This window comes from Microcebus murinus, chromosome 6 (genome assembly GCF_040939455.1).
Source record: "Microcebus murinus isolate Inina chromosome 6, M.murinus_Inina_mat1.0, whole genome shotgun sequence".
Lineage (NCBI taxonomy): Eukaryota > Metazoa > Chordata > Mammalia > Primates > Cheirogaleidae > Microcebus > Microcebus murinus.
The window spans coordinates 88244279-88271133 of record NC_134109.1 but is presented as its reverse complement, the minus strand read 5'-3'; the positions used below and the strand labels follow the sequence as shown (position 1 = coordinate 88271133).

Genomic DNA, 26855 nt, shown 5'->3' with positions numbered 1-26855 from the left:
TTTACTGAAAGTATTAGTTTATTGCAGTAGTAACATTTTGAAACCCACTGTTTTGAGGGGTAGTAAAGATCTGGAAATATTTTAAAGTATTATAATAATGTGACCTGTTCATAGCTGAGAAGATAAAACAAATGTGAAAGTGTCAGTTCTTGCCCAGGCTGTTTAATATAATTCATTAGTTCATCTGGAAAAATAAACAGGTTAAAAAGAAAATGAAGCGAGAATTAGCTATTAAATAGTATAATATTAAGCAGGTGCAACAGTTGATTTGTGAATATTTAGGGAAACATTTCAACTGACCTAGAAATAACCCTTCTACAAATAAGAATGGATCAGAAATTGATGAAGAAGGGAATGCTTTTTGTTTTTTCTTTTACCTTTTTTTTAAAGATGGGGGTCTTACTTTTGCTCAGGCTGGTCTCAAACTCCGAGCACAAGAAATCCTCCTGCCTTGGCCTCTCAGAGTGCTAGGATTACAGACATGAGCCACCATTCCTAGCCCAAAGGGAATTCTTTTGTCAGTAAATACAGACTGGATGATTGTGTAGAAATTTGGAAAAGTCTGTTTATGTTCTCATATAACTTTATAAGTTTGGATAAATTTGAGTTGACTGTAAAAATTTAAATCATTGAATAATTTTAAGAAAATAGAAATATGTATTAAGCCAGTAAAGCCAGCAAGGCTTCTAAATGTATAAATAATAGGAAGTATTAGTGGAAGATATAAAGAGATTTAAGTAAATAAAAAAATTAAGCATAGATAAGTTAAATTAGAAAAAAATTGAAATGTAATAATCAGAGTCATTTTTGTTATATAAATAGTTCATACAAATCAATAAGTTACCAAGATCCCCAAAAGGAAATAATAGCACTCTCCCCCCCACCAATCAATATTATCGGTGTGTCAGTGTGTGTATGAAACAATAGCTTTGGGGCAGAGTGAATTGATAATTTTTTTCCCCGTGATTTCCTGTATTTTTCCAAATTTTTTTATGAACTTGTATTTCTGTGGAAAAAGATTCATTTATATGGATTTATAAACAATAAGCAAGTATGGTTTTTTGTTGCAGTTTTTGAGATTGACATTGTTGAAAATAAACATAATCTGTAATATACTCTTTGGTATCCAGGTGGAATAAAGCATATTGAGCTAAATATTAAGGGACTCTTATACTACTTAGAGCAATGGCTTGAAATTCAGTTCACTTGTTTAAAAAAATTTGGCCTATCTATAATATTTGCAGAGTGATACTCCCTCTGAAAACGCTTTGAAACACGTGAGCTCTCATGCTGGATATACCGAGTGTCACAAAACTTCTGTTCCTCTCCAGTCAGAACAAGGTAAGTATTTTGACTATGTGAATTCTATTACCAAACATAGTCATTTAAACTTTAAATGTATTTTATGTTTAGCAAACACCTGAGCAATAAATGGTCCAGTAATTAGAAGATAAATATTCTAGTCCATAATTGTTACAATAACCTTGAATAAGTCATGTAATTCCTAACATTAGAATGTTATATTCGAATATTTTTTATAGCAGTCCATAAGATGAAATATAAAGACTTGCTTTTTATAACTCTGCTAATTTTATTTTATGTTATTTTATCTTATTTATTTATTTTGAGATAGAGTCTCCCTCTATCACCTGGGGTAGAGTGCTATGGCATCAGCCTAGCTCACAGCAACCTCAAACTCCTGGGCTCAAGCAATCCTACTGCCTTAGCCTTCTGAGTAGCTGAGACTACAGGCTCATGCCACCACGCCCAGCTAATTTTTTCTGTTTTTAGTAGAGACTTGGGTCTCACTCTTGCTTAAGCTGGTCTTGAACTCCTGAGCTCAAGCGATCCTCCTGCCTCGGCTTCCCAGAGTGCTAGGATTACAGGCATGAGCCACTGTGCCCCTCCCTGATGATTTTAGCTTTTACAAATAAATCTGTTGTTTTAATCTATACCATTGTTTAACCAACATAGTTTACCAGCTTAACTTTTAAAAATAGCTAATACATTTTTTGGTTCAAAATTAAAACACACAAACACTTTGAAAAATTTCTCATTCCAACTCCATGTGTAACCGCCCCCATGTGTAATTATAAAGGTCCCTTAAGAATAACATTGTTTCTTAAAGCTGAGTAGTATTCCATGGTATACATATACCACATTTTGAAACCAATGGTGATATAGCGCCTCTTGTGTATTCCTGGATAAAGCTGGAACCCATTCTCCTAAGTGATGTATCTCAAGAATGGAAAAACCAGCGCCACATGTACTCCCCAGCAAATTGGTATTAACGGATCAACACCTAAGTGGACATATAGGAGTAACACTTATTGGGTGTCAGGAGGGGAGGAGGGGAGGGGTATATACAACCACAACTAGTAAGATGTGCAATGTTTGGGGGATGGACATGCTTGAAGCTCTTACTCGAGGGGGGAGGGGGGCATGGGCAATATAAGTAACCTTAACGCTTGTACCCTCATAATACGCTAAAACAAAAAAATAAAAATAACAGCACTACCTTATCCCCCTCTCCATCACTCTGCTTTTATTCCTTATTAGTATATGAAATTCAGCAGTATATGTCATCACCAAAGTTGAGTTTATTCCAGGAAGGAATGCACATTGGTTTAACATTCAAAAATACAATTATCGTGATACATGATAGTAGCAGATTAAAGGAGAAAAATCTTTTTTTTAATTAAATATATTTCTTTACATTTTTTCTTTTTTCAATGAAAGTATGTGTTTTGCTGAAAGGGAGAAAAATCTTAAAATAATCTCAATAGCTGCTGGAAAGGCATTAATAAAATTCAATATTCATTCATGACCGAAACTCTTAGTCTAGTATAGTAAGACTAGAGTGGAATTCCCTTAATCTCAATAAAGAGTATCTACAAGGCCGGGCACGGTGGCTCACGCCTATAATCTTTGCACTCTGGGAAGCCGAGGCGGGTGGATCGCTCAAAGTCAGGAGTTTGAACTAGCCTGAGCAAGAGTGAGACCCTGACTCTACTAAAAATAGAAAGAAATTAATTGGCCAACTAAAAATATGTAGAAAAATTAGCTGAGAATGGTGGTGCATGCCTGTAGCCCCAGCTACTTGGGAGGCTGAGGCAGTAGGATTGCTTGAGCCCAGGAGTTTGAGGTTGCTGTGAGCTAGGCTGATGCCACAGCATGCTAGCCCAGGCAACAGAGCGAGACTCTGCCTCAAAAAAAAAAAAAAAAAAAAAAAAAGGAATATCTACAAAAAGTTATCACAAACATTATTTCACAGTAGAATTTTTTTTATTTTTTAATTAGTTATTTCATTTCAATTTTTTTTCCCCAAGAAAGCATGAGTTAGATACAGTAAAATATTGAAAGCCCAAATGGAGTACAAGACAAGGATTGTGACTGTTACTGTTTCTATTTTATATTCTAGTCTGAGTAACAAGGCAAGTAAAAGAAATGGTAGAAGAATTAGGAGGGAAGAAGTAAAATTGTCAGTTTTTAAAGATAACATGGATGTTATTACTAAAGTTAGCATGCTTATACAGGTTGAACATCCCAAATCCAAAATCTGTAATGCTCCAGAATCTGCAACTTACTGAGTGCTGACTTGATGCTCAAAGGAAATTCTCATTAAAGCATTTCAGATTTCAGATTTTTTGGATTTGGAATGTTCAGCTGGGTAAGTATAATACAGATACTCCAAAATCTAAAAAAATCCAAAATCCATAACATTTCTGGTCCTAAGAATTTCTGATAAGGGATACTCAACCTGTATTGCCGTATTCTCATATTTCAGTTTTAGGCCGTATCTTTTGACCTTCAACTAAAGAAAACAAGGATTGAACTATATTTTCCTGTTCTCTACTCCTAGAACACACACACACACACTCAGACACAAATATGTACACTTTACCCTCTCCCATCAGTATATATCATAATTTTGAGTAGATCAACACTCTAGATTCTCTGGTATTTAATTAAATTTCTTCATGATATTCAGAATATAAGGTATTCTGTCAGTTTCTTCATATTGAAAAAAATTTTACGCAGAGTTTTCTAATTTACCTACAGAGGGGTTTTTTGCCTTTTACACTAGAATACAAATTTTGTTGTGAGATTTCCCTTCATTCCTTTAAAGGTTTTCTTTTATTTTATCATATAAAGGTTTTCCTTTATCTAATTATAAAATTATAAGTTCTTAAGTAGAGTTATAATTTAATATCCTGACTTTTTTTTTTTTTTTCTGAGACAGAGTCTCGGTTGTTGCCCAGGCTATAGTGAGTGCCGTGGCATCAGCCTAGCTCACAGCAACCTCAAACTCCTGGGCTCAAGTAATCCTTCTGCCTCAGCCTCCCGAGTAGCTGGGACTACAGGCATGCGCCACCATGCCCGGCTAATTTTTTATATATATATATATATATATTAGTTGGCCAATTAATTTCTTTCTATTTATAGTAGAGACAGGGTATCACTCTTGCTCAGGCTGGTTTCGAACTCCTGACCTCGAGCAATCCGCCCGCCTCGGCCTCCCAGAGTGCTAGGATTACAGGCGTGAGCCACCACGCCCGGCCTAATATCCTGACTTTTTAAAAAAATAATAAAATAAGCTTAATTCTAAAGTTCATTAGGATAAACAAACAAGATAGGACAACAAAGGTGTTATCTTAAATCGGGGGAAAGGATTATTCATTCTTGCCTTGATTGTTATAGCAGAGATTGGAGACAGATCAAATGTCCATCAGTAGAAGTTTGTTTAAATACATTATTGTAAAGCCATAATATGAGATTAAAGGTAGGATCAAAAAACATTAGGGAAGTGCTCCTCCTTTTATAGAAAAATCTCTAACCTTGAAGTTAAACTCAGCGGAGTGTGGTGGCTCCACCTGTAATCCCAGCATTTTGGGAGGCCAAGGTGAGAGGATTGCTTAAAGGCTAGGAGTTCAGGGTTAGTTTAGGCAACATAGTGAGACCCGGTCTTTACAAATATAATTTTTTAAATCAGCCAGGTGTGGTGGCATGTGCCTGCGGTTCCACCTCCTTGGGAAGCTGAGGCAAAAGGATTGCTTGAACCCAGGAGTTGGAGGTTACAGTGAGCTGTGATCAAGCCACTGCACTCCAGCTGGGTGACAGAGCAAGACCCTATCTCTTAAAAAAAAGTTTAAAAACTCAAGCTATATAATACATATTATGCTACCACTTACATAAAAAAAGGAGGAGGATGGGGGCACACACACACACAGTCCCTAGAAGGATACACAAAAAACGAACTGTCCCATAAGGATGATTTGGGAACGAGAGAGAGAAAGATGTTTCACTTAATACTCTTTCATTTTTCTTTTTCCTTTTTATTTATTTACTTATTTTTTAGACAGTCTCACTCTGTACTTAGGCTGCATGGTGCAGTACAGCCTCGAACTCCTGGGCTCAGGTGATCCTCTTGCCTCAGGCTCCTGAGTAGCTGGGACTATAGGTGTGCACCATCACACCAGGCTAATTTTTTTAGCTTTTTGGATTGGGGGGAGAGCCTCCCTGTGTTGCCCAAGCTGGTAATCCTCCTGCCTTGGCCTTCCAAAGTGCTGGGATTATAGGCGTGAACTACCACATCTGGCCTCTTTCATTTTTTATTGCCTATTCACAATAAATAAATTGAATAGTTTACTCACAATAAATTGAATAATTCTGAGATCTCAAGAGCCTCATGTCACTCTTCTGTTCAGTGTGTTTGGAGTATGTTAGGTTATCTTATGAAGGTTATACTATGCCTAGAAACACTTTGTGTTTAGTTCGTATTAAAAAAAAAATTTAGTAATAAAATTTATCTTTTTAAATTTTCTTTTAGTGGAAAGCACCAGTAGAAGGCCATCTGTAGAAGACACTCATGAAGTAGATTCCAAAGCAGCTTTACTACCGGTTTGTATATTTCAATTAAACAAATGTATGTTATTAAATACATTAAAATGTATTAGAGAAGAGTTAACAAGGGGTGATAATTTTATTTGTGATTAAATTAAGGTTTCAAAAAAAAAATGTTTCTTTAGAAAAGTGACGTTAGTCTATGGTAGTAGTTATAGAAATGTTTCTTCCTGCAGTGAATTGTCAGGAATTTTTTTTTTTGAGACAGAGTCTCACTTTGTTGCCAAGGCTAGAGTGAGTGCCGTAGCATCAGCCTAGCTCACAGCAACCTCAAACTCCTGGGCTCAAGCAATCCTCCTGCCTCAGCCTCCCAAGTAGCTGGGACTACAGGCATGTACCACCATGTCTGGCTAATTTTTTCTATATATGTATTAATTGGCCAATTAATTTCTTTCTATTTATAGTAGAGATGGGGTCTCGCTCTTGCTCAGGCTGGTTTCGAACTCCTGACCTCAAGCAATCCGCCTGCCTCGGCCTCCCAGAGTGCTAGGATTACAGGCGTGAGCCACGGCGCCCGGCCAATTGTCAGGAATTTTTAAAGAAAAATTTATGAAGAAGGAAGAAAGGCAGGAATCTCTTTTTGTTTGAATTGAAACTAGTTATCTGAACTCATTTCCAGCTAACTGAGGCAGTATTTGATTTTGCAAACTTCCTTTAAAAGTTAGACACTGACAACCAATACAAAGAGCTCAGGAGAAAGTGGAAAAATTACTCTTTTATAGTAAAGTATATAGAAGGGAATGCTCATAATTATGATCAAGAAAATATAAACTTACATCCAAAATATACCTGTCCTATTATAAAGAGATAGATTTTTGTTGTTAAAGATTATGTAATTGGCCAGGCATGATGGCTCACGCCTATAATCCTAGAACTCGAGGAGGCTGAGGCAGGAGGATCTCTTGAGCCCCCAGGAGTTTGAGGTTGCAGTGAGCTATGATGCCACGGCACTCTAGCCAGGGTGACAGCGCTTACTCTGTTGCCCGGGCTAGAGTGCCGTGGTATCAGCCTAGTTCACAGCAACCTCAGACTCCTGGGCTCAAGCAGTTCCTCCTGCCTTAGCCTCCCCAGTAGCTGGGACTGTGGCATGCGCCACCGTGCCCGGCTAATGGTTTTTTGTTTGTTTGTTTTTTTAATGTATATTTTTTTAGTTGTCCAGCTAATTTATTCCTATTTCAAAAAATAAATTTTTAAAGATTATGTTATTGATAAAAGTTATATTTGTAGAAAAAACGGTTAGTTAACACAGAGATTCACTGTGAGAAATCATTCTGGAGGGACTCATCCTGAACGTAAGCTGTACAGTTTTATAAGAAATAAAGCCCCATTGAAGATGACCTCCCAATTCCAATTTAGAAAACTCATGGGAGTCAATATGTATAACTTAAGATAGTAGAATTATTTATTACAAATTATAAAATAATTATTTTAAAGTGATTCTAGACATAAAGTATTAAATATAAAACATGAGAAAAGGAGAAGATACTATTAAAAAAGACTGGCAAATCTGAAAAACATCTGGAAATGAAAACAGTGGGGGTTAAACCGATTGGGCACATCTGAAGAGAGAATTCCTAAACTTAACCAGAATACAACACAGAACTATAATTAGGTGAGAAATATATTAAAGGTACAGAGACATGGAAAATGTATCTAATTGGCCTTGAAAGGGTGGATAACATTTGAAGAGATTATAAATAGTTTAGAATTGTACAGATGAAACAAGTGAAGATTCAAATTCAGGCAGCATGAGTTCCAAAATAAATAAAAATAAATCCCCAGCTAGACATGACATTATAAAACAACAGAATAAAAATCATACACACACACATAACACAAGAAAGGCTGCAATGAAATATGCTTAAATATCATTGGTGATTATCTTTGTTCACAGTTTACATGCTTTTAATTTTTCTCATGTGCTTTGATGATATTTCAGCAAGGGATACATTATTATTATTACTATTATTATTTTTAATTTTAACTTATTATGGGGGTACAAGTGTTAAGGTTACATATATTGCTCATACCCTCCTCCCCCCTCGAGTAAGAGCTTCAAGCATATCCATCCCCCAAACATTGCACATCTTACTCATTGTGGTTGTATATGCTCATCCCTTCCTCCCCCCTCCCATCCTCCCAACACCCAATAAATGTTACTCCTATATGTCCACTTAGGTGTTGATCCGTTAATACCAATTTGCTGGTGAGTACATGTGGTGCTGGTTTTTCCATTCTTGAGATACATCACTTAGTAGAATGGGTTCCAGCTCTATCCAGGAATATATAAGAGGTGCTATATAAAGAATTAGGAACCCTATTGTAGAAAATAACAGTCCTGAAATTTTTTATTCCACCTTGTGGAACAGCCTTATGGTAGTTACATTTATAATAAAAACAGTTACAATAAATACATGTATTGTTTTGTTAGTTCAATTGGATGAAATAAGGACTAAATATTAATTTTTTTAGCCCATTCTTAAAACATACTATAGGAAACAAAATAGTTAAGCAGTTATGCTTCATCTGGAAATCTTTGTCTTTTAAGTTGTTTTTGTTTTTATTTTTGACTAAAGGATTGGTTACAAGACAGACCATCAAAGAGAGACATGTAAGTAAGCCTTTTCTCATTATTATCCTGCAAAGTATCATAGTTACTGAATGTTGTCTTTTCTGCTCTTTGCCTCATCTTTTTAATGCTCCTTTATCTATGAGTGATGATTATTCTGGCATTTCCTGTCTTTATATAGGTGAGACTAGAGGAACTCATTTATTATGAGTTAAATTTATTATTTTAAATTTAAATTTATCATATAATATAATTATATTATAATTACAGCTCTACAAAAATCTTCCTAGTAATAATACAATTATGATTTTGTTTAGTCCCGTTTCCATCTTGCTCTTGAATAATTTGTTCAGAGACCTAGTTTGAGACTTTAGTTTTGTACTTTAGCCTTCATTCTAATCAAACCTTTCATCTGCTCTTGGAAAGCACTTTGACGATTAGAGCAGTAATACACAGTATACATTAGAAAGCCTGCATACAGGAAGATCTACTATAAAGCTGATGTAATCCAGAACCCAAAGTGGAAACAAAGGCAATCTTACAGGTAATTTTCCCCAGAAAGTAAAATTTTTAGTACAGATTAGACATAAGGATAAAGAAGGATCTAAGATAACCTCTGTGTTTCTGGCCTAGGAATTAGTATTTTAAGATTCCAAAGAAAATTTAAAAAAAAAAAAGTCTTGTTTTGATACACATTTGATACTGGAAGTGTGGTAACAGTTATTCTCTAATATGAACTACTTGAGAAGAAGAGCCAGTTTGAGGGAAATTATGTATTCCACAGTGCTTCCCTCTTCTGTGAATCAGAAATTAATCTTGATATATAGAGAAGAAAATAAACCAGGTGCCACAAGGATAAGCAGTTGTCCAAATTTTTTTTAGTATCCTAACCCTGAAATGGCATTTGGAAGACCTACTTGCAGTCAGACCCCTTCAGGGAATATTTTCTTTTATAACCAAAGCAATGGGATGTAAATACAGAATAGGTGCTTGAAGTTGATCTTAATTCTAGTGTCTTAACAACATTGTCTTACAGAATGCTGACCTAAAGAATAAAGAAGTACCCAGAAGGGTGGAGTTGATCAGCAACTCTTTGAGTGATGAGAAAAGAGTGATTTATCAGCAGCAGGCAAAGGGATGATGCTAGGGTTCAAAATACTTCTTACAAGAAAATACTTCTATTATTAAGGTGAAAATCTACAGGAAACATCAGGGTCCGATAGACTGTAAGAGCTGGAAAGGGACCACAGAGGTCCTCTACTCCTGAGGTCGTTTCTGAATCTGGTCCTTTCAGTCCTAAGCAGGCTACATGGCTGTATAATGGGAGAGCAGCTAAGCCTTTAATCTGTTTTCCTTGATTCCCATTCAACTCTCCTTTTTGCTATACCTGTGTCTCTAATTTACTTTGGAATCCTTGGAATTAAAAGAACCTCCACCTAGTGCTAATATCTGTTGTTATAAATAAAAATATATTGAACATTGGGAATTTTTTTTTCAATATTAGAAATTGAGTTTTACAGAATGACATTGATTTACTGTTCTCTCAGTTCTTTGCCCATCAATTCTATTGAAGTATTTTTAGAATCCTCCAAAGTCATTTCAGGGTATTGTTATAATACCAGAATGAATCTCCACAAATACAGAAGTCATGAAATATTTTGCTCTACAGTATAGGGGCTCCAATCTAACACCAAATCATTAATAATATTTATGTAGGCGTAAACTGGAGATACAAGCTGTTAATAAAGTAGATGCGTATGGATATATACATATCTATGTATGGCTTGGGATTGGCTTAAGGGAAATGGCAAATAGTCAAACAAAGGGAATCTGAATATCAGAATTCCTTTAATGATATTTAATATTTAATAATATTAATTCATGATAACTTCATAAAATCAAAAAATTAAATGATAGCCAAAACTAAAATTGTGGCATAGCTCATACTATATTTTTTGGTGTTTCTGTAGGCCATCTGAAGAAGGAACATTAAATGGTGAGTCCTTGTGGTAGATTTAATGTGAAAAAATGAGAAGCATACATGATCTATTATAGCAAATACCACATTATTCTAGGTAAGACATTTTATACTTCAAGTTAGAAAAAGCTAAAGCAGTGGAAATTTCTCTCATATAATTTTTCTTTAATATAGATATCCAAGCCAGGCATAGTGGTTCATGCCTGTAATCCTAGCACTCTGGGAGGCCGAGGTGGGAGGATTGCCTGAGCTCAGGATTTGGAGACCAGCTTGATCAAGATCAAGACCCTGTCTACCTAAAAAATAGAAAAATTACAGCATGTGTGGTGCATGCCTGTAGTCCAGCTGCATGGGAGACTGAGGCCGGAAAATCACTTGAGCCCAGGAATTTGAGGTTGCAAAAAGCTACAATAATGCCACTGCACTCTAGCTGGGGCAACAGAGCGAGACTGTAATAATAGTAAAAAAAAGTTAAACAAACAGATGATCTTAAACATGTAAACCACCCTGTTAGTGATGATCTCTTTAGTGTTACTGGCTCCAACTTAATCCCTGTCATCCAGCCTGTTCCTCTAATATTCCATGTTTTAATGAATAATACTTAGCTATATGACACCTGAGAGTGAGTTATCATTGACCACGTTAACTTTGCACTCACAAAGTCCTACTGCATTTATCTGTTAAATATCTATAGAATTCATCCTCACCTATACATCCCACTGCTGCTTTCAATTTAGACCTTTTTTTTTTTTTTTTTTCCTTTGGAGACAGAGAAATTCTCACTTTGTTTCCCAGGCATGTGGGGGTGGTGGCATGCTGATAGCTCACTGCAACCTCGAACTCCTGGGCCTTAATGATTCTCAGGCTCCTGAGCAGCTGGGACTACAGGCACATGCCATGATGCCTGGCTAAATTTTTATTATTTTTTTTATTTTATTTTATTTATTTTTATTTTTTTTTTTTTGAGACAGAGTCTCGCTTTGTTGCCTAGGCTAGAGTGAGTGCCGTGGCGTCAGCCTAGCTCACAGCAACCTCAAACTCCTGAGCTCAAGCAATCCTACCGCCTCAGCCGCCCGAGTAGCTGGGACTACAGGCATGCGCCACCATGCTCGGCTAATTTTTTTTTTTATATATATATTAGTTGGCCAATTAATTTCTTTCTATTTATAGTAGAGACGGGGTCTCGCTCTTGCTCAGGCTGGTTTCGAACTCCTGACCTCAAGCAATCCGCCCGCCTCGGCCTCCCAGAGAGCTAGGATTACAGGCGTGAGCCACCGCGCCCGGCCTAAATTTTTATTTTTTGTAGAGATGGGATGTTGCTATGTTGCTCAGGCTGGTCTTGAACTCCTGACCTCAGTAATCCTCCTGCCTTAGCCTCTCAAAGTGTTAAGACTACAGGTGTGAGCCTGGCCAGACTATCAGTTTTGAAACCTTTCATTGAAGTGGATAGTAAGCATACAGACTAGTGCAGATAAGCCCACACTTCAGTGAGTTCTCACAAAGTGAGCATACTCATGTAATCAGCACCCAAAAACTGAATTTGGCCAATATCCCAGGTCCTTTATGTCCTCTTATAACCCCTACCCCTAACACAATAGCTCAGTTTTGCCTGTTTTGTGTGTGTGTACTCATGTGTGCATGTATATACATATGGTCTATATAAATGAAATCATACAGTATGTACTGTTTTGTATCTTCTTCCTCTTAATATCATTTTATGGATTCATCAGTATTGCTGTCCATAGTGGTAGTTTGTGCATTCTGTATACTACATACTATTTCTTTATTTGAATATATTGAATTTATTTATCCATTCTATATTGTGGGGATTTCAGTAGCTTCCACTATATGGCTATTACAATTTTTGTTGTTATGAGCATTCTTCTTCATGTTGTTTGATAAACATGTATTTATTTTTTGTTGGTATATACTCAGGAATGGAATTGATGGGTCATAGGGTATACCTATGTTCACATTTGGTAGTTACTGCCAAATCAGTTTTCAAGGTGGGGGCCAGGCACAATGGCTCACATCTGTAATCCCTGCATGTTGGAAGGCCAAGGTGGGAGAATTGCTTAAAGCCAGGAGTTCAAGACCAGCCTGGGCAACATAGTGAGACCCCCATCTCTATTAAAAACTTATAAAAAATTAGCTGGGCATGGTGGCATGTGCCTGTAATCCCAGCTACTCGGGAAGATGAGGCAGGAGGATTGCTTGAGCCCATGGGTTTGTGGTTATAGTGAACTATTACCATGCAATTTGGGTTCCATGCTTATAGTTTTACTTCTAGTCCATATTATATTCTGCCAGTGAAATGATTTTTCTAAAAGATCTGATCTTGTCACTCCTCTGCTTTATATTTTTCCCATTGTTATTCAATAAAATCCAATGTCCTTTGTTATTAGCTTGACATATTAGGCTCTTAACAATTTGATATTCCCTGCTTCTGTAGCGTCACCTCCTGCAGATATCCCTATGCTCTTGCTGATTAATTTGCAATCTTAGCTGCATGTTCAAATCACTTGTAGAGAATCACTTGTATGATGTCACATACCTAAAGAAATAGAGTATTTTGGAGTGAGATCTGAGTGTGTGTATGTTCAAAAAACTCTACAGATCAGTCTTATGTATATACAATTAGTCCTGTTCATATTAAACTGCTTAGTTTCCCAATTGTAACATGCACTTAAAAATTTCCAAGACTTTGTAAATGTAACCCCGAACACACCACTGCCTTGCAAATTATGCTCTTTTCCCCCTTCTCTTCCTCTCAGACAACCATTGACCTTCAACCAGGAGGCATTAGGTACTCCTGTACAATTCTATAATGTTCACACACAGTGTGTACACATGTTATAGCTTAATGAAATAGGGTAATCTAGCACATAACAGGCCTTTTTATCTTTTTTCTTTTTTGGAAGACACAGTCTGTTGCCCGGACTAGAGTGCCGTGGCATCAGCCTAGCTCACTCATAACAACCTCAAACTCTTGGGCTCAAGGCGATCCTGCTGCCTCAAATGGACATATTTTATTACTTGCTTTTTCTGTTTCTGTGAGGAGAGGTTATATGAAGGAAAGATATGATGATTTTATGAGAATATCTGAACAAAATTTTTTGCTGCATTAGTACATTTAAAACGGTCTCATTTGTTTATTTGCCATTTTAGGTCTTGCTTCTCCATTTAAGCCAGTTATGGATACAAATTACTATTACTCAGGTCAGTAATACTAAAAACAAAATTTAGTAGTATTTTGAAACTTTGGAGATTTCATTATTTCTCTTTCATTTTTATGCAGCTGTGGAAAGAAACAACTTGATGAGGTTATCACAAAGCATTCCATTCACACCGGTGCCTCCAAGAGGTAAATCCAGAAAGTAAATGAATAAAGAAAAAATAATCCGTTCAGTTATTTTTAGCTCTAATGTAGAATGTGAGTGGGATCACATAAAGAATTGTCAGTTTCATATAAATTCTTACTCTAACTACTACAAGGGTGAGATGTGTTTGAATGGAAAAAGGATATCTCAGAAGTATGGAATTTAACTATTACCAGTATATCTAGAAGCAATGGTGTGTTCTAATTCAGAAAAGTTCTTAATCCACTGTCTAGTAATGAATGTGTGTATAAATTGATATCACAGAATCTGTGGAACACATAGCTCAAATCTCCTGTCTAAAAGTTTAACTCACAGGAGGCTGAGGCAGTAGGATCGCTTGAGCCCAGGAGATTGAGGTTGCTGTGAGCTAGACTGATGCCACGGCACTCACTCTAGCCTGGGCAACAAAGTGAGACTCTGTCTCAAAATAAATAAATAAATAAAAGTTTAACTCAGAAAAGTATTGAGAATTTTAGTTGCTTTCTAAAAGTTTTTCTTAAAAATGTTCAGAATTTCAAAAATGTCTATCATTACATGCATTCAGAGAGATTATGAAAGTACATTCTTGACTTCCTGTGATTTGTTGCTCTGAAACTTCTTTTTATAAAACTATAACTCGGTCCATTTCATCTTTCATCCCTTGCCTAATTTTAACTAAAAATACCTACCAGTTTTTATTTTGTCATTTTTAAAGAGTCATAATTTGATTTTAAACTATTTCCATTCATGTTGCAGGTGAACCTGTCACAGTCTATCGTTTGGAAGAGAGTTCACCCAACATACTGAATAACAGCATGTCTTCTTGGTCACAGCTAGGACTTTGTGCCAAAATAGAGTTTTTAAGTAAAGAAGAGATGGGCGGAGGTTTGCGAAGAGCTGTCAAAGTGCAATGTACCTGGTCAGAACATGATATCCTTAAGTCAGGGCACCTTTATATTATCAAATCTTTTCTTCCTGAGGTGGTTAACACATGGTCAAGTATTTATAAAGAAGATACAGTTCTGCATCTCTGTCTCAGAGTAAGTGCCAGTGAATGCTTAACAGTGGAACATAATTTGAGCATCGTATTTTTCATTTCTGAAGTATGAATAAACCAAATAAAATCTTAGTTTACATATTAAACAAGGTTTTTTGATTTTGTTTTTTACCACTTCTATAGGAAATTCAGCAACAGAGAGCAGCACAAAAGCTCACATTTGCCTTCAATCAAATGAAACCCAAATCCATCCCATATTCTCCAAGGTAAATCTTTAAATTTTTCTGAAATCTTTTAGTATTATGTGGATGGCAGTCCCTTTTGACCTTCATTATTGATGTTGAATATTTAATTACCCATTTTGCAGATCAATTAGAATCTTATCAACTAAACTGCTAGTAATACCTGTAACTATTTTTCATAAGGTTCCTTGAAGTTTTCCTGCTGTATTGCCATTCAGCAGGACAGTGGTTTGCTGTAGAAGAATGTATGACTGGAGAATTTAGAAAATACAACAATAATAACGGTGATGAGATTATTCCAACTAATACCCTGGAAGAGATCATGCTAGCCTTTAGCCACTGGACTTATGAATATACAAGAGGGGAGTTACTGGTACTTGATTTACAAGGTAAATTTATTAAAATATTGCTAACATGAAATTGTCCAGTAGGTTCTCAGCTGTTCATGTGTTATTAATCATATGAAGAAATCTCATTTATGGATTAATAAATTTAATCTTATAATTAATAAATTTTATAGATTGCTAATTTATAGTAAAATCTTAAGCCAATGGAAACCATTAAAAAAGCAAGTTAGGCCGGGCGCTGGCTCACGCCTGTAATCCTAGCTCTTGGGAGGCCGAGGCGGGCGGATTGCTCAAGGTCAGGAGTTCAAAACCAGCCTGAGCAAGAGCGAGACCCCATCTCTACTATAAATAGAAAGAAATTAATTGGCCAACTAATATATATATAAAAAATTAGCCGGGCATGGTGGCGCATGCCTGTAGTCCCAGCTACCCGGGAGGCTGAGGCAGAAGGATCGCTCAAGCCCAGGAGTTTGAGGTTGCTGTGAGCTAGGCTGACGCCACGGCACTCACTCTAGCCTGTGCAACAAAGCGAGACTCTGTCTCAAAAAAAAAAAAAAAAAAAAAAAAAAAAAAAAAAAAAAAGGCAAGTTAATTACTGTCGTAACATCTAGCCATCAGTGTCTTTAAAAATGGGATCTGACTGTCTTCTAGCCATCAGTGTCTTTAATAATGGGATCTTATTGCTAAGATAATATAGAAGTTTGATAAGCAAAAGCATGCAAAATTCTGTGTTCTACTCCTAGATGCAAAGCCTTTAAGAATTTCAAAAGTATAAGGACTTTTGCATAAAACAATGATAAATATCTCTATTATTCATGGTGTTTATGTTACCTATTACTGTGCACTAAGCTACCTGAAAGTTCAGTGGATTAAAACAACCACCGTTTTATTTACTTGCAACTCTTTGATTAAGAAATTTGGATAGGGCATCGTAGGGATAGCTCATTTCTACTGTCACCTCAGAGAGCTCAAATGGCTGGAGACATTGGACAGCTTGAATAGAGTCAAGTGTCTGAAGTCTCTGTACACTATGAGCTGAATTCCCCACATAGTCTCTCTACATGGCTAGCGAGCTTGGGCTTTCTCATAGCATGGTAGTTTCAGATAGTTAGACTTCTTTCATAGTGGCTGACTTCCTTTAGAGAGAAAGCAGAAATTCTTTTTTTTTTTTTTTTTTTCTGAGACAGAGTCTCACTCTGTTTCGTGGGCTAGAGTGCCGTGGCATCAGCCTAGCTCACAGCAACCTCAAACTCCTGGGCTCTAGCGATCCTCCTGCCTCAGCCTCCCAAGTAGCTGGGACTACAGGCATGTGCCACCATGCCCAGCTAATTTTTTCTATTTTTTAGTAGAGACGGGGTCTCACTCTTGCTCAGCTTGTTCTCGAACTCCTGAGCTCAAATGATCCACCCGCGGCCTCCCAGAGTGCAAGGATTACAGATTTGAGCCACTGTGCCTGGCTCCTCATTTTTATTTATCATTTTGTTTTGTTGTATTGTGCTGGTCTTCTCTGAACCAGGATCATGAGATATATGTTTTTATCACTTTTTTTCCTACCTAACAGTATATCATGGACATTATCCTTAGTAATAAATCTGAGTTATTTCTTTAATAGCTTTTTGATAGTCTATGGTAGGGAGATATAGCATGCTTTGTATCTCTACTGATAGACATTCACTCTAGTTCTAGTTTTTTCCTACTACAAACATTGCTGCAGGAAACATATTCGTGTACTGCTGCTTTTATTTTCATAAAGTGGGTTCCCAAATTGGCTTAGAAAAAAGAAGATATGAGTACAATTTTAATTTTAGTAACTACTGCCAGGTTACTTTCCCAAAAGCTTGTGAGAATTCATACTTAGCACTGTATGCAAATGCATACTTCTCTATAATCTCTCCAGTATTGAATATTATTAATATTTGCCAATCTGTTGAGTGGAAAATAGTATCATGTTTTAATTTTTTTTTTTTTTTTTTGAGACAAAGTCTCACTTTGTTGCTCAGGCTACAGTGAGTGCCATGGCGTCAGCCTAGCTCATAGCAACCTCAAACTCCTGGGCTCAAGCGATTCTACTGCCTCAGCCTCCCAAGTAGCTGGGACTACAGGCATGCACCACCATGCCCAGCTAATTTTTGTATATATATTTTTAGTTGACCAATTAATTTCTTTCTATTTATAGTAGAGATGGGATCTCGCTCTTGCTCAGGCTGGTTTTGAACCCCTGACCTCGAGCAATCTGCCCACCTCGGTCTCCCAGAGTACCAGGATTACAGGCATGAGCCACCGCGCCCAGCCCTAGATTTTGTTCTTATAGGTTAAATATTTGTGATTATTCAAAACAGTAGGTGTGGGTTTTTTTGTATATATGTGCATGTGTGATAGACTGGAAAGATTTAATCACACTTTTAATACCACTGGTGAGGGCTAGAGGTGAAGGATGATGTTCACAATCTTACTCTTTATGTTAATCTATTTTGCAAGAATATCTTAATGTGTGATTTTTTTCTTAAATCCAAAATGCTTATTTTAAAAGTACTATACCAAATTGTCCTTTGCTAAGGTGAAACAAGGCCAGATTCTATAGATCTTTTACAAGGAAATAGATAACTTGCTTGCAACCTTGACCCTGTTGAATCAGAATCTGGGTACCATCAGGAACTTATGTGCCTACCTACCAACTCTGAAGTTTAACTGGTGGAATGCCAAGGTCATAAATTAAGCTAGGAAATATCAAGAGAAAAACCACATTCCTTTGAGTAATGTAACATTGTAATGATTGATGATGCTATGAAATCTCTCAAAGTTTTTTATTATGCAAGTGTCAATGTTTATATCAATTATGTAATATAAATTGTCTTTTTTATTTATACATATAAAGGTGTGGGTGAAAATTTGACTGACCCATCTGTGATAAAAGCAGAAGAAAAGAGGTAATAAGGTTTAACAATTTCATTAAGGTATATTTTCATAATTTCAAATTTTACATTTCTAGCTGCATAAACTGTCTTTTTTTTTTTTTAACTACCAATTCCACAGATCCTGTGATATGGTTTTTGGCCCAGCAAATCTAGGAGAAGATGCAATAAAAAACTTTAGAGCAAAACATCACTGTAATTCTTGCTGTAGAAAGCTTAAACTTCCAGGTAAAGATTTTCTTAATCAGTAGAATATATAAATTGTTAGCAAAATTGGTTACTATTAAAATTTCATAAGGCCAGAGGTACAAAGGTTCTTTGGTCTCTAATTGTGCCAGCTTTAACAGCTCCTTCACAAATACACATTGTTGGTTATAAATGTATATGTGTTTTCTTTCTTATAAAAACACAAGTTCATTTATTTAATACATCATGTCTGCAGAATATCAGGGATTGTGGTAGGTGTTGATGGTAGAGTAGTGAACTAGACAGACATGGTCAGTGCCCTCATGGAATTTAGTCTAATGTTGCATATTGACAGGATTAACAGGAAGTTACAAAACTGATACAGTGCAATTTTTTTGTTTGTTTTATTTTTTTGAGGCAGGGTCTCGCTATATCCCCGAGGCTAGTCTTAAACTCCTGGGGCTCAAGTGATCCTCCCACCTTAGCCTCCCCAGTAGCTGGGACTATAGTCATGTGCCATGACACACAGCTAGTTTTTTTTCTTTTTCTTTAATTAGCACATCTGTTTTTTAGATTATTATAATCAGGATTTCACGGCTAGAGGAGACCGTAAAAGCAATCCAGTCCAGATCCTTCATTTTACAGAAGTTATAATTAGAATTGAGATAATTTGTTCATGGTTACACCCATTAGTCAACAATGTCATCAATGTTCGAGGTGTAATTATGTGTCTCTCCATGTTCTTTGTACAGTATAGCTACAAATTAGCTTGTATGCCCTAAAACATATTGGCATAGTCTTAAATGTAAAATTTATCAAAAATAATTCATATAATTGCAGATATATATTTGGATCATTTAATATAAGCTGTTTCTTAGATTAAATAGTGCATATTCTGAGTGTCAGTTGTATTTAATGTGGAGATAAAAATATGAGAGTGTATGTATGACTATGGTTTAAGTTATATATTTGATATTATTACATTAAATTTTCCAATTCAGCAACTAATCTTATATATGTCTATAACTTAAGTGATTTCATCCTGTCTCTTAAGTATAAATGTATTCTGCATACTGATCGTACCAAATTTGTCTGAAGATTTTACTTCTTTCCTGAGTTCCTGTTATGTTCAGTTGCCTACATTTCTACTTGATACCCTAAAGCATCTTTATAGTAATATGTCCATTCCAGAGTTCGCCCCCCCACCCCACCCCGCACTCTGTTGCCCAGTGTAGAGTACCATGGCATCAGCCTAGCTCACAGCATCCTCAAACATTGTGGTGCGTGCCTGTGGTCCCAGCTACCTGGAAGGCTGAGGCAGGAGGATCACTTGAGCCCAGGAGGTTGACGTTGCCGTGAGCTAGCTGACGCCACAGCACTCTACTCAAGGCAGCGGAATAACTCTGTCTTGGAAAAACCAAAACCAAAAAAAAAAAAAAAAAATGGGATTATGTTTCTCCCTTGAGACTGCTTAAATACCTTCTACTGGATTTTTATTGTACTCTGTTCTCACCATAGCTTATATCCCCTAAATCGGGATCAGCAAACTTTTATAAAGGGAAAAGTAGTAAATATTTAAGGCTTTGTGAGCCATGTGGTTTGTGTTTCAGTTTCTCAATTCTACCATCATAGATCAGAAATAGCCATAAACTGTAAGCAAATGAGCATGGCTGCATTCTAGTAAAACTATTTACAAAAACATGCAGTAAGTCAGATTTTGCCCACAAACTGTAGTTTGACAATCCTTGGCCGTTAACTACTGCTTGACCTCATTTTCTATTAGTTTTCCTCTAATTCACTACACACTGTCTTTTTGCCATTCTTTGAGCATATTAAGTCCATTTCTGTCTTACAGTCTTTGCAGTTAACACTTTTGTGCCTAGGATGCTCTTCCTAGAGCTTTGATAATTTCACTTTTCAATATTTAGGTCTTTACTCAAATGTCTCTTCCTCTGGCTTTTCTGCCCAGCCCTGTCTGAAAGAATCACCCTATACCATCTTCCATGTGGCCCTCATTATACTTCATTACACTCTTTTCTTCAAAGCACTTGTTACTACTTATAATTCTATTATTTTTTTTTTTTTTTTTTTTTTTTTTGAGACAGAGTCTCCCTTTGTTGTCCAGGCTAGAGTGAGTGCCGTGGCGTCAGCCTAGCTCACAGCAACCTCACACTCCTGGGCTCCAGCGATCCTTCTGCCTCAGCCTCCCGAGTAGCTGGGACTACAGGCATGCGCCACCATGCCCGGCTAATTTTTTATATACATATCAGTTGGCCAATTAATTTCTTTCTATTTATAGTAGAGACGGGGTCTCGCTCTTGCTCAGGCTGGTTTTGAACTCCTGACCTTGAGCAATCCGCCCACCTCGGCCTCCCAGAGAGCTAGGATTACAGGCGTGAGCCACCATGCCCGGCCTATTATTTTTCTATTTGCTTAATTTTTCTTCACCCACCAGAACATAAGTTCCATGAGATCGTAGACCTTATCTGCCTTGTTCGTTGCTATATTCCCACACTTATTACATGTGAGTTGCTGACTCGTGGTCAAAGTGTGCTGATTATCTATTGAATGAATGAATGACTTCATTTTTGTGTGTATAAATTTTGTGACTATTGAATTTATAACAACCTGGTGGAAAATAGATCTGACACATTTAGAGGAAAATTGATTTAGAAAATATTCTTAATTCTCCATTTCTAAGAAATCCTGACCTTTTTTTTCCTTTCTTTTTTTTCTCTCCTGGGGGTGGTGAATATAGATCTGAAGAGGAATGACTATACGCCTGATAAAATCATATTTCCTCAGGATGAGCCTTCAGATTTGAATCTTCAACCTGAAAATTCCACCAAAGAATCAGAATCAACTACTTCTATTCGTCTAATGTTATAATATTAGTGAATCATTGGTTTTGCCTACACCTCACAAAAATGTTACTGTGTCACTTTTCCTTCTAAAGGAAATTGTTTGTGATATAGAAACATGTATGCAAATTGAATTTACTGACTCCAGCACAGTTAAAAGATCAATATTCTTTTGACCTGATTAAATTGGTCAGTCAGAAACTCCCTATAGGATACAGCTGGCAGTGGGGAAATTTTTAAGGTAACAGAAAATTAGTATTTATAACTTTTTAAAGGGCTTTTTATAGCAGAGGATCTCGTTTGACTTTGTTCTGATGAGGGTGATACCCTCTCTTATGTGGTGCAATACCATTAACCAAAGGTAAGTATCTGTGCAGATTTTATTGGCATTCAGCTAGGGAAATGAAGAAATAACTCAGCCCTTTGGTGAAATGGCAGTCAAGAGTCTTCCTCAGTGTGTTTAGTGTGTTCAGTGATCTCTTGTCACTAGTTCCCAACTAGATGCTTGTTGGCCACAGGAAAAGAGGTGACTTGTTAAAACTCTAGATTCACAGAGATATAAATAAGAAGCCTGAACTGGAGACCATTTTTTAAGAGAGAGTGTATTTATGAATCAGGGTTAGGCTCCATATTTAAAGATAGAGCCAGTTTTTTTGTTAAATAGGGCCCAAATTGTGCAAAAGTACTAGTTCTTTTACATTGGTTTATCAAGTCACTGTTAAGTAGAAGAAAGCCATGGTAAACAATCTAAATATGTAAAAGGAGAAACTTAACTCAATGTTTAAGGGAAGTTACCTTGTGAAGAAAAGTTAAAGTACTTTTGTTCCTAGCTATATCTATAGTGACAACCTGGAAGTTAGATACTTCTCCAAAGATTTTATTGACCAATATGTCACATCAGAATGTAAACAAGAACTCTTGCATATGTTTAAAATTGTGTAGGAATATTTGAACACAATATCGTTTGTGGTACTTATTTAAGAAATTGATTGAGTTGGATTATCATTATGTGGTGTCGGCAAATTGCAATGCAACTTTATGCCAATAAAATGTAATTTAACAGCCCCAGATATTGTTGAATATTCAACAACAACAAGAAAAGCTTTTCATCTGACTAAAGTTTTATAGTTTTATGCTTTATTTTTTTTCCTTTTTTTCTTTTTGTTTCCTAGGTACTAATTTTAATTTTTATTTGGAAGGGAGCAGTATAAAGCTTATTTGTATTCAGTAGTGTATCTCATAGATACAGACAAAGCAAGAAGAGATAAGCTGTTTAAATAGTGTTTAATATTGATTGGGGGTGGGGAGAAAGAGAAAAATGTATTACTTAAAGATATTATACTATATACATTTTGTATATCATTAAATCTTAAAAGAAATTAAATAAATTTATTCTTGTTTACAGATGTCTAGTGAATTTAATCATTCTGATAAATGATCTGACATTTTCAGAGTATCAGTTTATTTTGAGTATCACTGTTTTTAAATGAACTATTTGTTCACGTATGCTTTTTAATCTCCTGTAATATACAACGTTAAAATTGATACTGGTTTCCTACTGTTTTTTTCTTTATATCTGTTTCTTATTTTCTTTTCTTGTGCCAGAAAAGCAGGATATGAGTTAATCTGTTAATGTCTAATTTTATGTTGATTATTTTCACAGGATGATATGCTTAATATGTATGTGTCAAGCACTATTCTAAGTACTTTACTTATATTAACTTATTTAATCCTTATAATAACCTTATGAAATAGGTGTTATTATTATCCTGTTTTGCACATTAGAAAATCAAGGTGCTAGAGAAGTAAGGTAATGTTCCAAAGATTCTTAGAATTAGTAAGTAGCAACAGTAGGATTTGAACCTAAGCTGACAGGCTTTCCTCTGTGCTCTTAAACTCTGGTATATTTACTCTCAAGCATAATGACCATTGATGGTTTTGGTACCATTTCCTGGTTATCTTACTGAAACATATCTATTCCATTAACTTTTTGGGTTAATTCTGGAAAGTAACAGTTTCTTTGTAAACCACATTTCTCATTGCTAAGAAGTGTTGCCTTCCTTTAGATTATCGAAGTTCATTATTACTCCATGGTCTGAAGGTGTCATTTGCTTAATCTCCTTAAGTTTTTCTTCTCAATTTCATCCTACAGAAGAGAATAAAACTGTCTTTTACCAAATGAATTCTTAAAATGGGGAATTCTGTAGATGTTCTCTAATAGTGTGTCTTCTTCAATCTGTTGATATATGTGTGCCACTATTACTTTTAAAGTAATGCATGTTGATTGTATAGGAATGTATAGAAAAAATTTCAAATATAAAGAAAAATATAAAACTAACCCCCTTTCCTACCCTCAAGTCAGACTATGTTGCTTTCATAGTTACTGTCTAGCTATCTACCCACTAAATTATATACTTTGCAGAGGGAAGGGACCCGTAAGACTTTTCACTGGGTGGGTAGCACCCAGCACTCTGTATGATACTTGGTTTGTGATAGGCACACAGTAAAATAATTCATGAATGATAAAATGTTTTTACACATCAGATATCGATCACACAGCAAAAAAAAAAAAAAAAAATGTTTTTACACAATACCAAACTTCCCCCCCCCCTTTTTTTTTTTGAGACAGAGTCTCACTTTGTTGTCCAGGCCAAAGTGAGTGCCGTGGCGTCAGCCTAGCTCACAGCAACCTCAAACTCCTGGGCTCAAGCAATCCTCCTGCCTCAGCCTCCTATGGAGCTGGGACGACAGGCATGCGCCACCATGCCCGGCTGATTTTTTCTATATATATTAGTTGGCCAATTTCTATTTATAGTAGAGACAGGATCTTGCTCTTGCTAGTTTTGAACTCCTGACCTCAAGCAATCTGCCCGACTCGGCCTCCCAGAGTGCTAGGATTATAGGCGTGAGCCACCGCACCCGGCCCCAAACTTCCTCTTGAGGAAGATAGAGCATGATGATGTGGTATTATATGTTTTAAGTAGACAATCAAAGCAACAGTTGCCAATGAATAGCTCTTTATCACTTAGAAGAGAGATCAAGTAGTTATTTACACAAAATTATGTGTCTACACTGCAGGAATTTTTGTGATCCTTCTTATTTACCATATTTGGTCTTATGTTTCCTAGCTGGGTTTCACACAAGGCATCTGTATTTAAAGGCCACAGATGATCTGTGAGCTTTTTCTTAGGAAAATTCTAAGCTAAAGTTTTGATCCTCTCTGGAATGTGTTTTCCTTTTTTCTGTGCTCTTTGGACATACCTCAAAGCAGTTTCTTTCCTAAAATCCATTATTCCACTTTGTTAGGGGATGGGAGAGAAAATGGTTATTCTTCAGAAACGCCACACACTGCAGCTAACAGTGAACAGCACTGTTTAACAGGGCACTTTCTTCACACCCTGCCCCATCCAACATTAAGCTCTCTCCTTTACTTGTTTTTCCCTTAGAATTTCTATGCAGTCCTGCATTATGGAATTTTTCTTTCATTTTAATTATAAATGTCTTAGTATCTGTTTCTAAAGTATTAAGAACTATAATATCATTGTTACACCTAGAAATTCAGTTCCTCTATATTGTCAGTTATGTAATCATTGTTCTTCAAAAATAAATTCTTTTAAATAATTTTTCTTTTTATAGTGAAAAGATACTTAGAATTAGCCAGCTGGACTGTTTTGGATGATCCCAGTTTTGTCGACAACATCCAAAGCATCATAATCAGGAGCCAGTTGGACATATGCCTTCTTCTCTCCATCAGCCCTGATCAGGGTGTAGACGTTGGCTACATCAATGTCATAGAGCTATCTTCCTCATGGCAGACTCTCAGTGGTCAGGGGGAATTTGATGGCATAGTGGTCAAGCTTGTTTTTCCTGGGGGTGCTCTTCCGAAGTTATCTGGGCTGCTTCTGAAGCCTCAATGTCTTGGGCTGCCAGAAGATGGGTGACTTGTGAATATTCTTTTTGTGTGTGTGTGTCTGTCGGTGCCTTTTAGCACTTCCTTTTCGACCTTCAAAGCCTTTCCTTTGGCTTCAGTGTTGGGAAGGGCAGGAATTTCCTTCTTCGCCTTTGGTGCCATTTTGTGAAAAGGGCTATTTTTAATAATTTGAGTTAGGACCCAGAGGAGGTTCATACATTGTTATTGCTTGATTTTATTTTTTTTATTATCATTATTTTATGATTATTGTTAGACACAGGGTCTGGCTCTGTTGCCCAGGCTGAAGTACAGGATTCATAGCTCACTACAACCTTGAACTCCTGGGCTCAAGTTGTCTTCCCACCTCAACCTCCTGAGTAGCTAGGACTACAGGTGTGCACCATCCCACCCAGCTAATTTTTTTTTTGCAAGAATGCTTCATTGGTGTTGCTTTATTTTCACTAGGAAAATATGCATCTGATTGTCTTTTTGATGGTTATTGCCTAGATCTGTGATTAATTATGTCAGTGGTGCTTAGAGTGGACAGCAGACTCATGGCCATAAGTCCCCGTGACAGTTTCAGGGAGTATATGACGTCAAAACTGTTCTCATAATACTAAAATATTATTTGCCCTTTTCACTGTATTGAGAGTTTTAATGATGGGGCACAAGCATTCATGGGTAAAACTAATGGTACCTTAGCGTGCATGAGTCAAGGCAGTAGCACTCAACTGTACTAGTGGTCATTATATTTTCCCCCATTACACACTCAGTTTTTTTTTAAAGTCCATTTCATTTCAAGATTCCTTAATGAAGCAATAAGTGAAATTTTAATTAAAAGTCTTTTTTTTGAGACAGAATCTTTCTCTGTCAACTAGGGTGGAGGTCAGTAGCCTCATCATAACTCACTGCAACCTCGAACTGGGTTCAAGCAATTCTCCAGGCTCTGCCTCTCAATTAGCTGGGACTACAGGCATATGCCACACGCCTGGCTAAGTTTTCTTTTGTTTTTTTTTGTAGAGACGGGGTCTCGCTCTTGCTCAGGCTGGTCTCAAATTCCTGGCATCAAACAGTCCTCCTGTCTTGGCCTTCCAAAGTGCTAGGATTACAGGTGTGAGCCACTACACCCAGCCAAATTTTAATTAATCTTGACCCATGAATACATGTCTTTAATATTCTGTGACGTCGTAAAATTGGAAATGCACATAAAGCGCTTTTGCTGCACAACGAAGTACGATGATTATTTCAAGGAAAAGCATTTAGGCAACTGTGTGAATTGTAAGTGGAACTAGTCACTATTCATTGGTCATCATTTCTGGTTGAAAGAATAACTAGCAAACAAACCACAGTTATTTAGACTTGAGCATTTGCCAGAAAACTAACAGTACTTGTTTCTAATGCTAAAATTTGAGCTTTCAAGCAAAAATTGGAATTTGGAAAACTCAACCTTTAACACCAATGTCTTGACAGCTTCCTAATACTTTCCTAATGAAACCAGTGTTGATATTTTAAATGATGATTCTTTTTTGGGATAGTGTATAATGAAATGTATCAATGTTTGGAAAATCTGCATAACTAAACCAGTATTTT

The 26855-nt window shown here is 36.5% G+C and overlaps 1 protein-coding gene across 2 annotated transcripts in view; it reads left to right on the top strand.

Moving 5' to 3' along the window:
* Positions 1–22759, top strand: part of TRPM7 (transient receptor potential cation channel subfamily M member 7) — a 105351-nt gene extending 82592 nt beyond the window's left edge. Inside the window, exons 28-39 of one of the 2 annotated variants that reach the window (XM_076004361.1) lie at positions 1245–1341; positions 5831–5901; positions 8481–8515; positions 10444–10469; positions 13620–13670; positions 13750–13815; positions 14567–14850; positions 14991–15073; positions 15233–15438; positions 18272–18323; positions 18430–18536; positions 21253–22759. In XM_076004361.1, coding sequence (XP_075860476.1) covers positions 1245–1341; positions 5831–5901; positions 8481–8515; positions 10444–10469; positions 13620–13670; positions 13750–13815; positions 14567–14850; positions 14991–15073; positions 15233–15438; positions 18272–18323; positions 18430–18536; positions 21253–21383 — 1209 coding nt within the window. In that variant the 3' untranslated portion in view covers positions 21384–22759. Of the gene's footprint in view, positions 1–1244; positions 1342–5830; positions 5902–8480; positions 8516–8899; positions 9136–10443; positions 10470–13619; positions 13671–13749; positions 13816–14566; positions 14851–14990; positions 15074–15232; positions 15439–18271; positions 18324–18429; positions 18537–21252 lie in introns of those variants that run through there. The other variant, XM_076004362.1, reaches the window with a different exon arrangement.
* The last annotated feature ends 4096 nt before the right edge of the window (positions 22760–26855 follow it).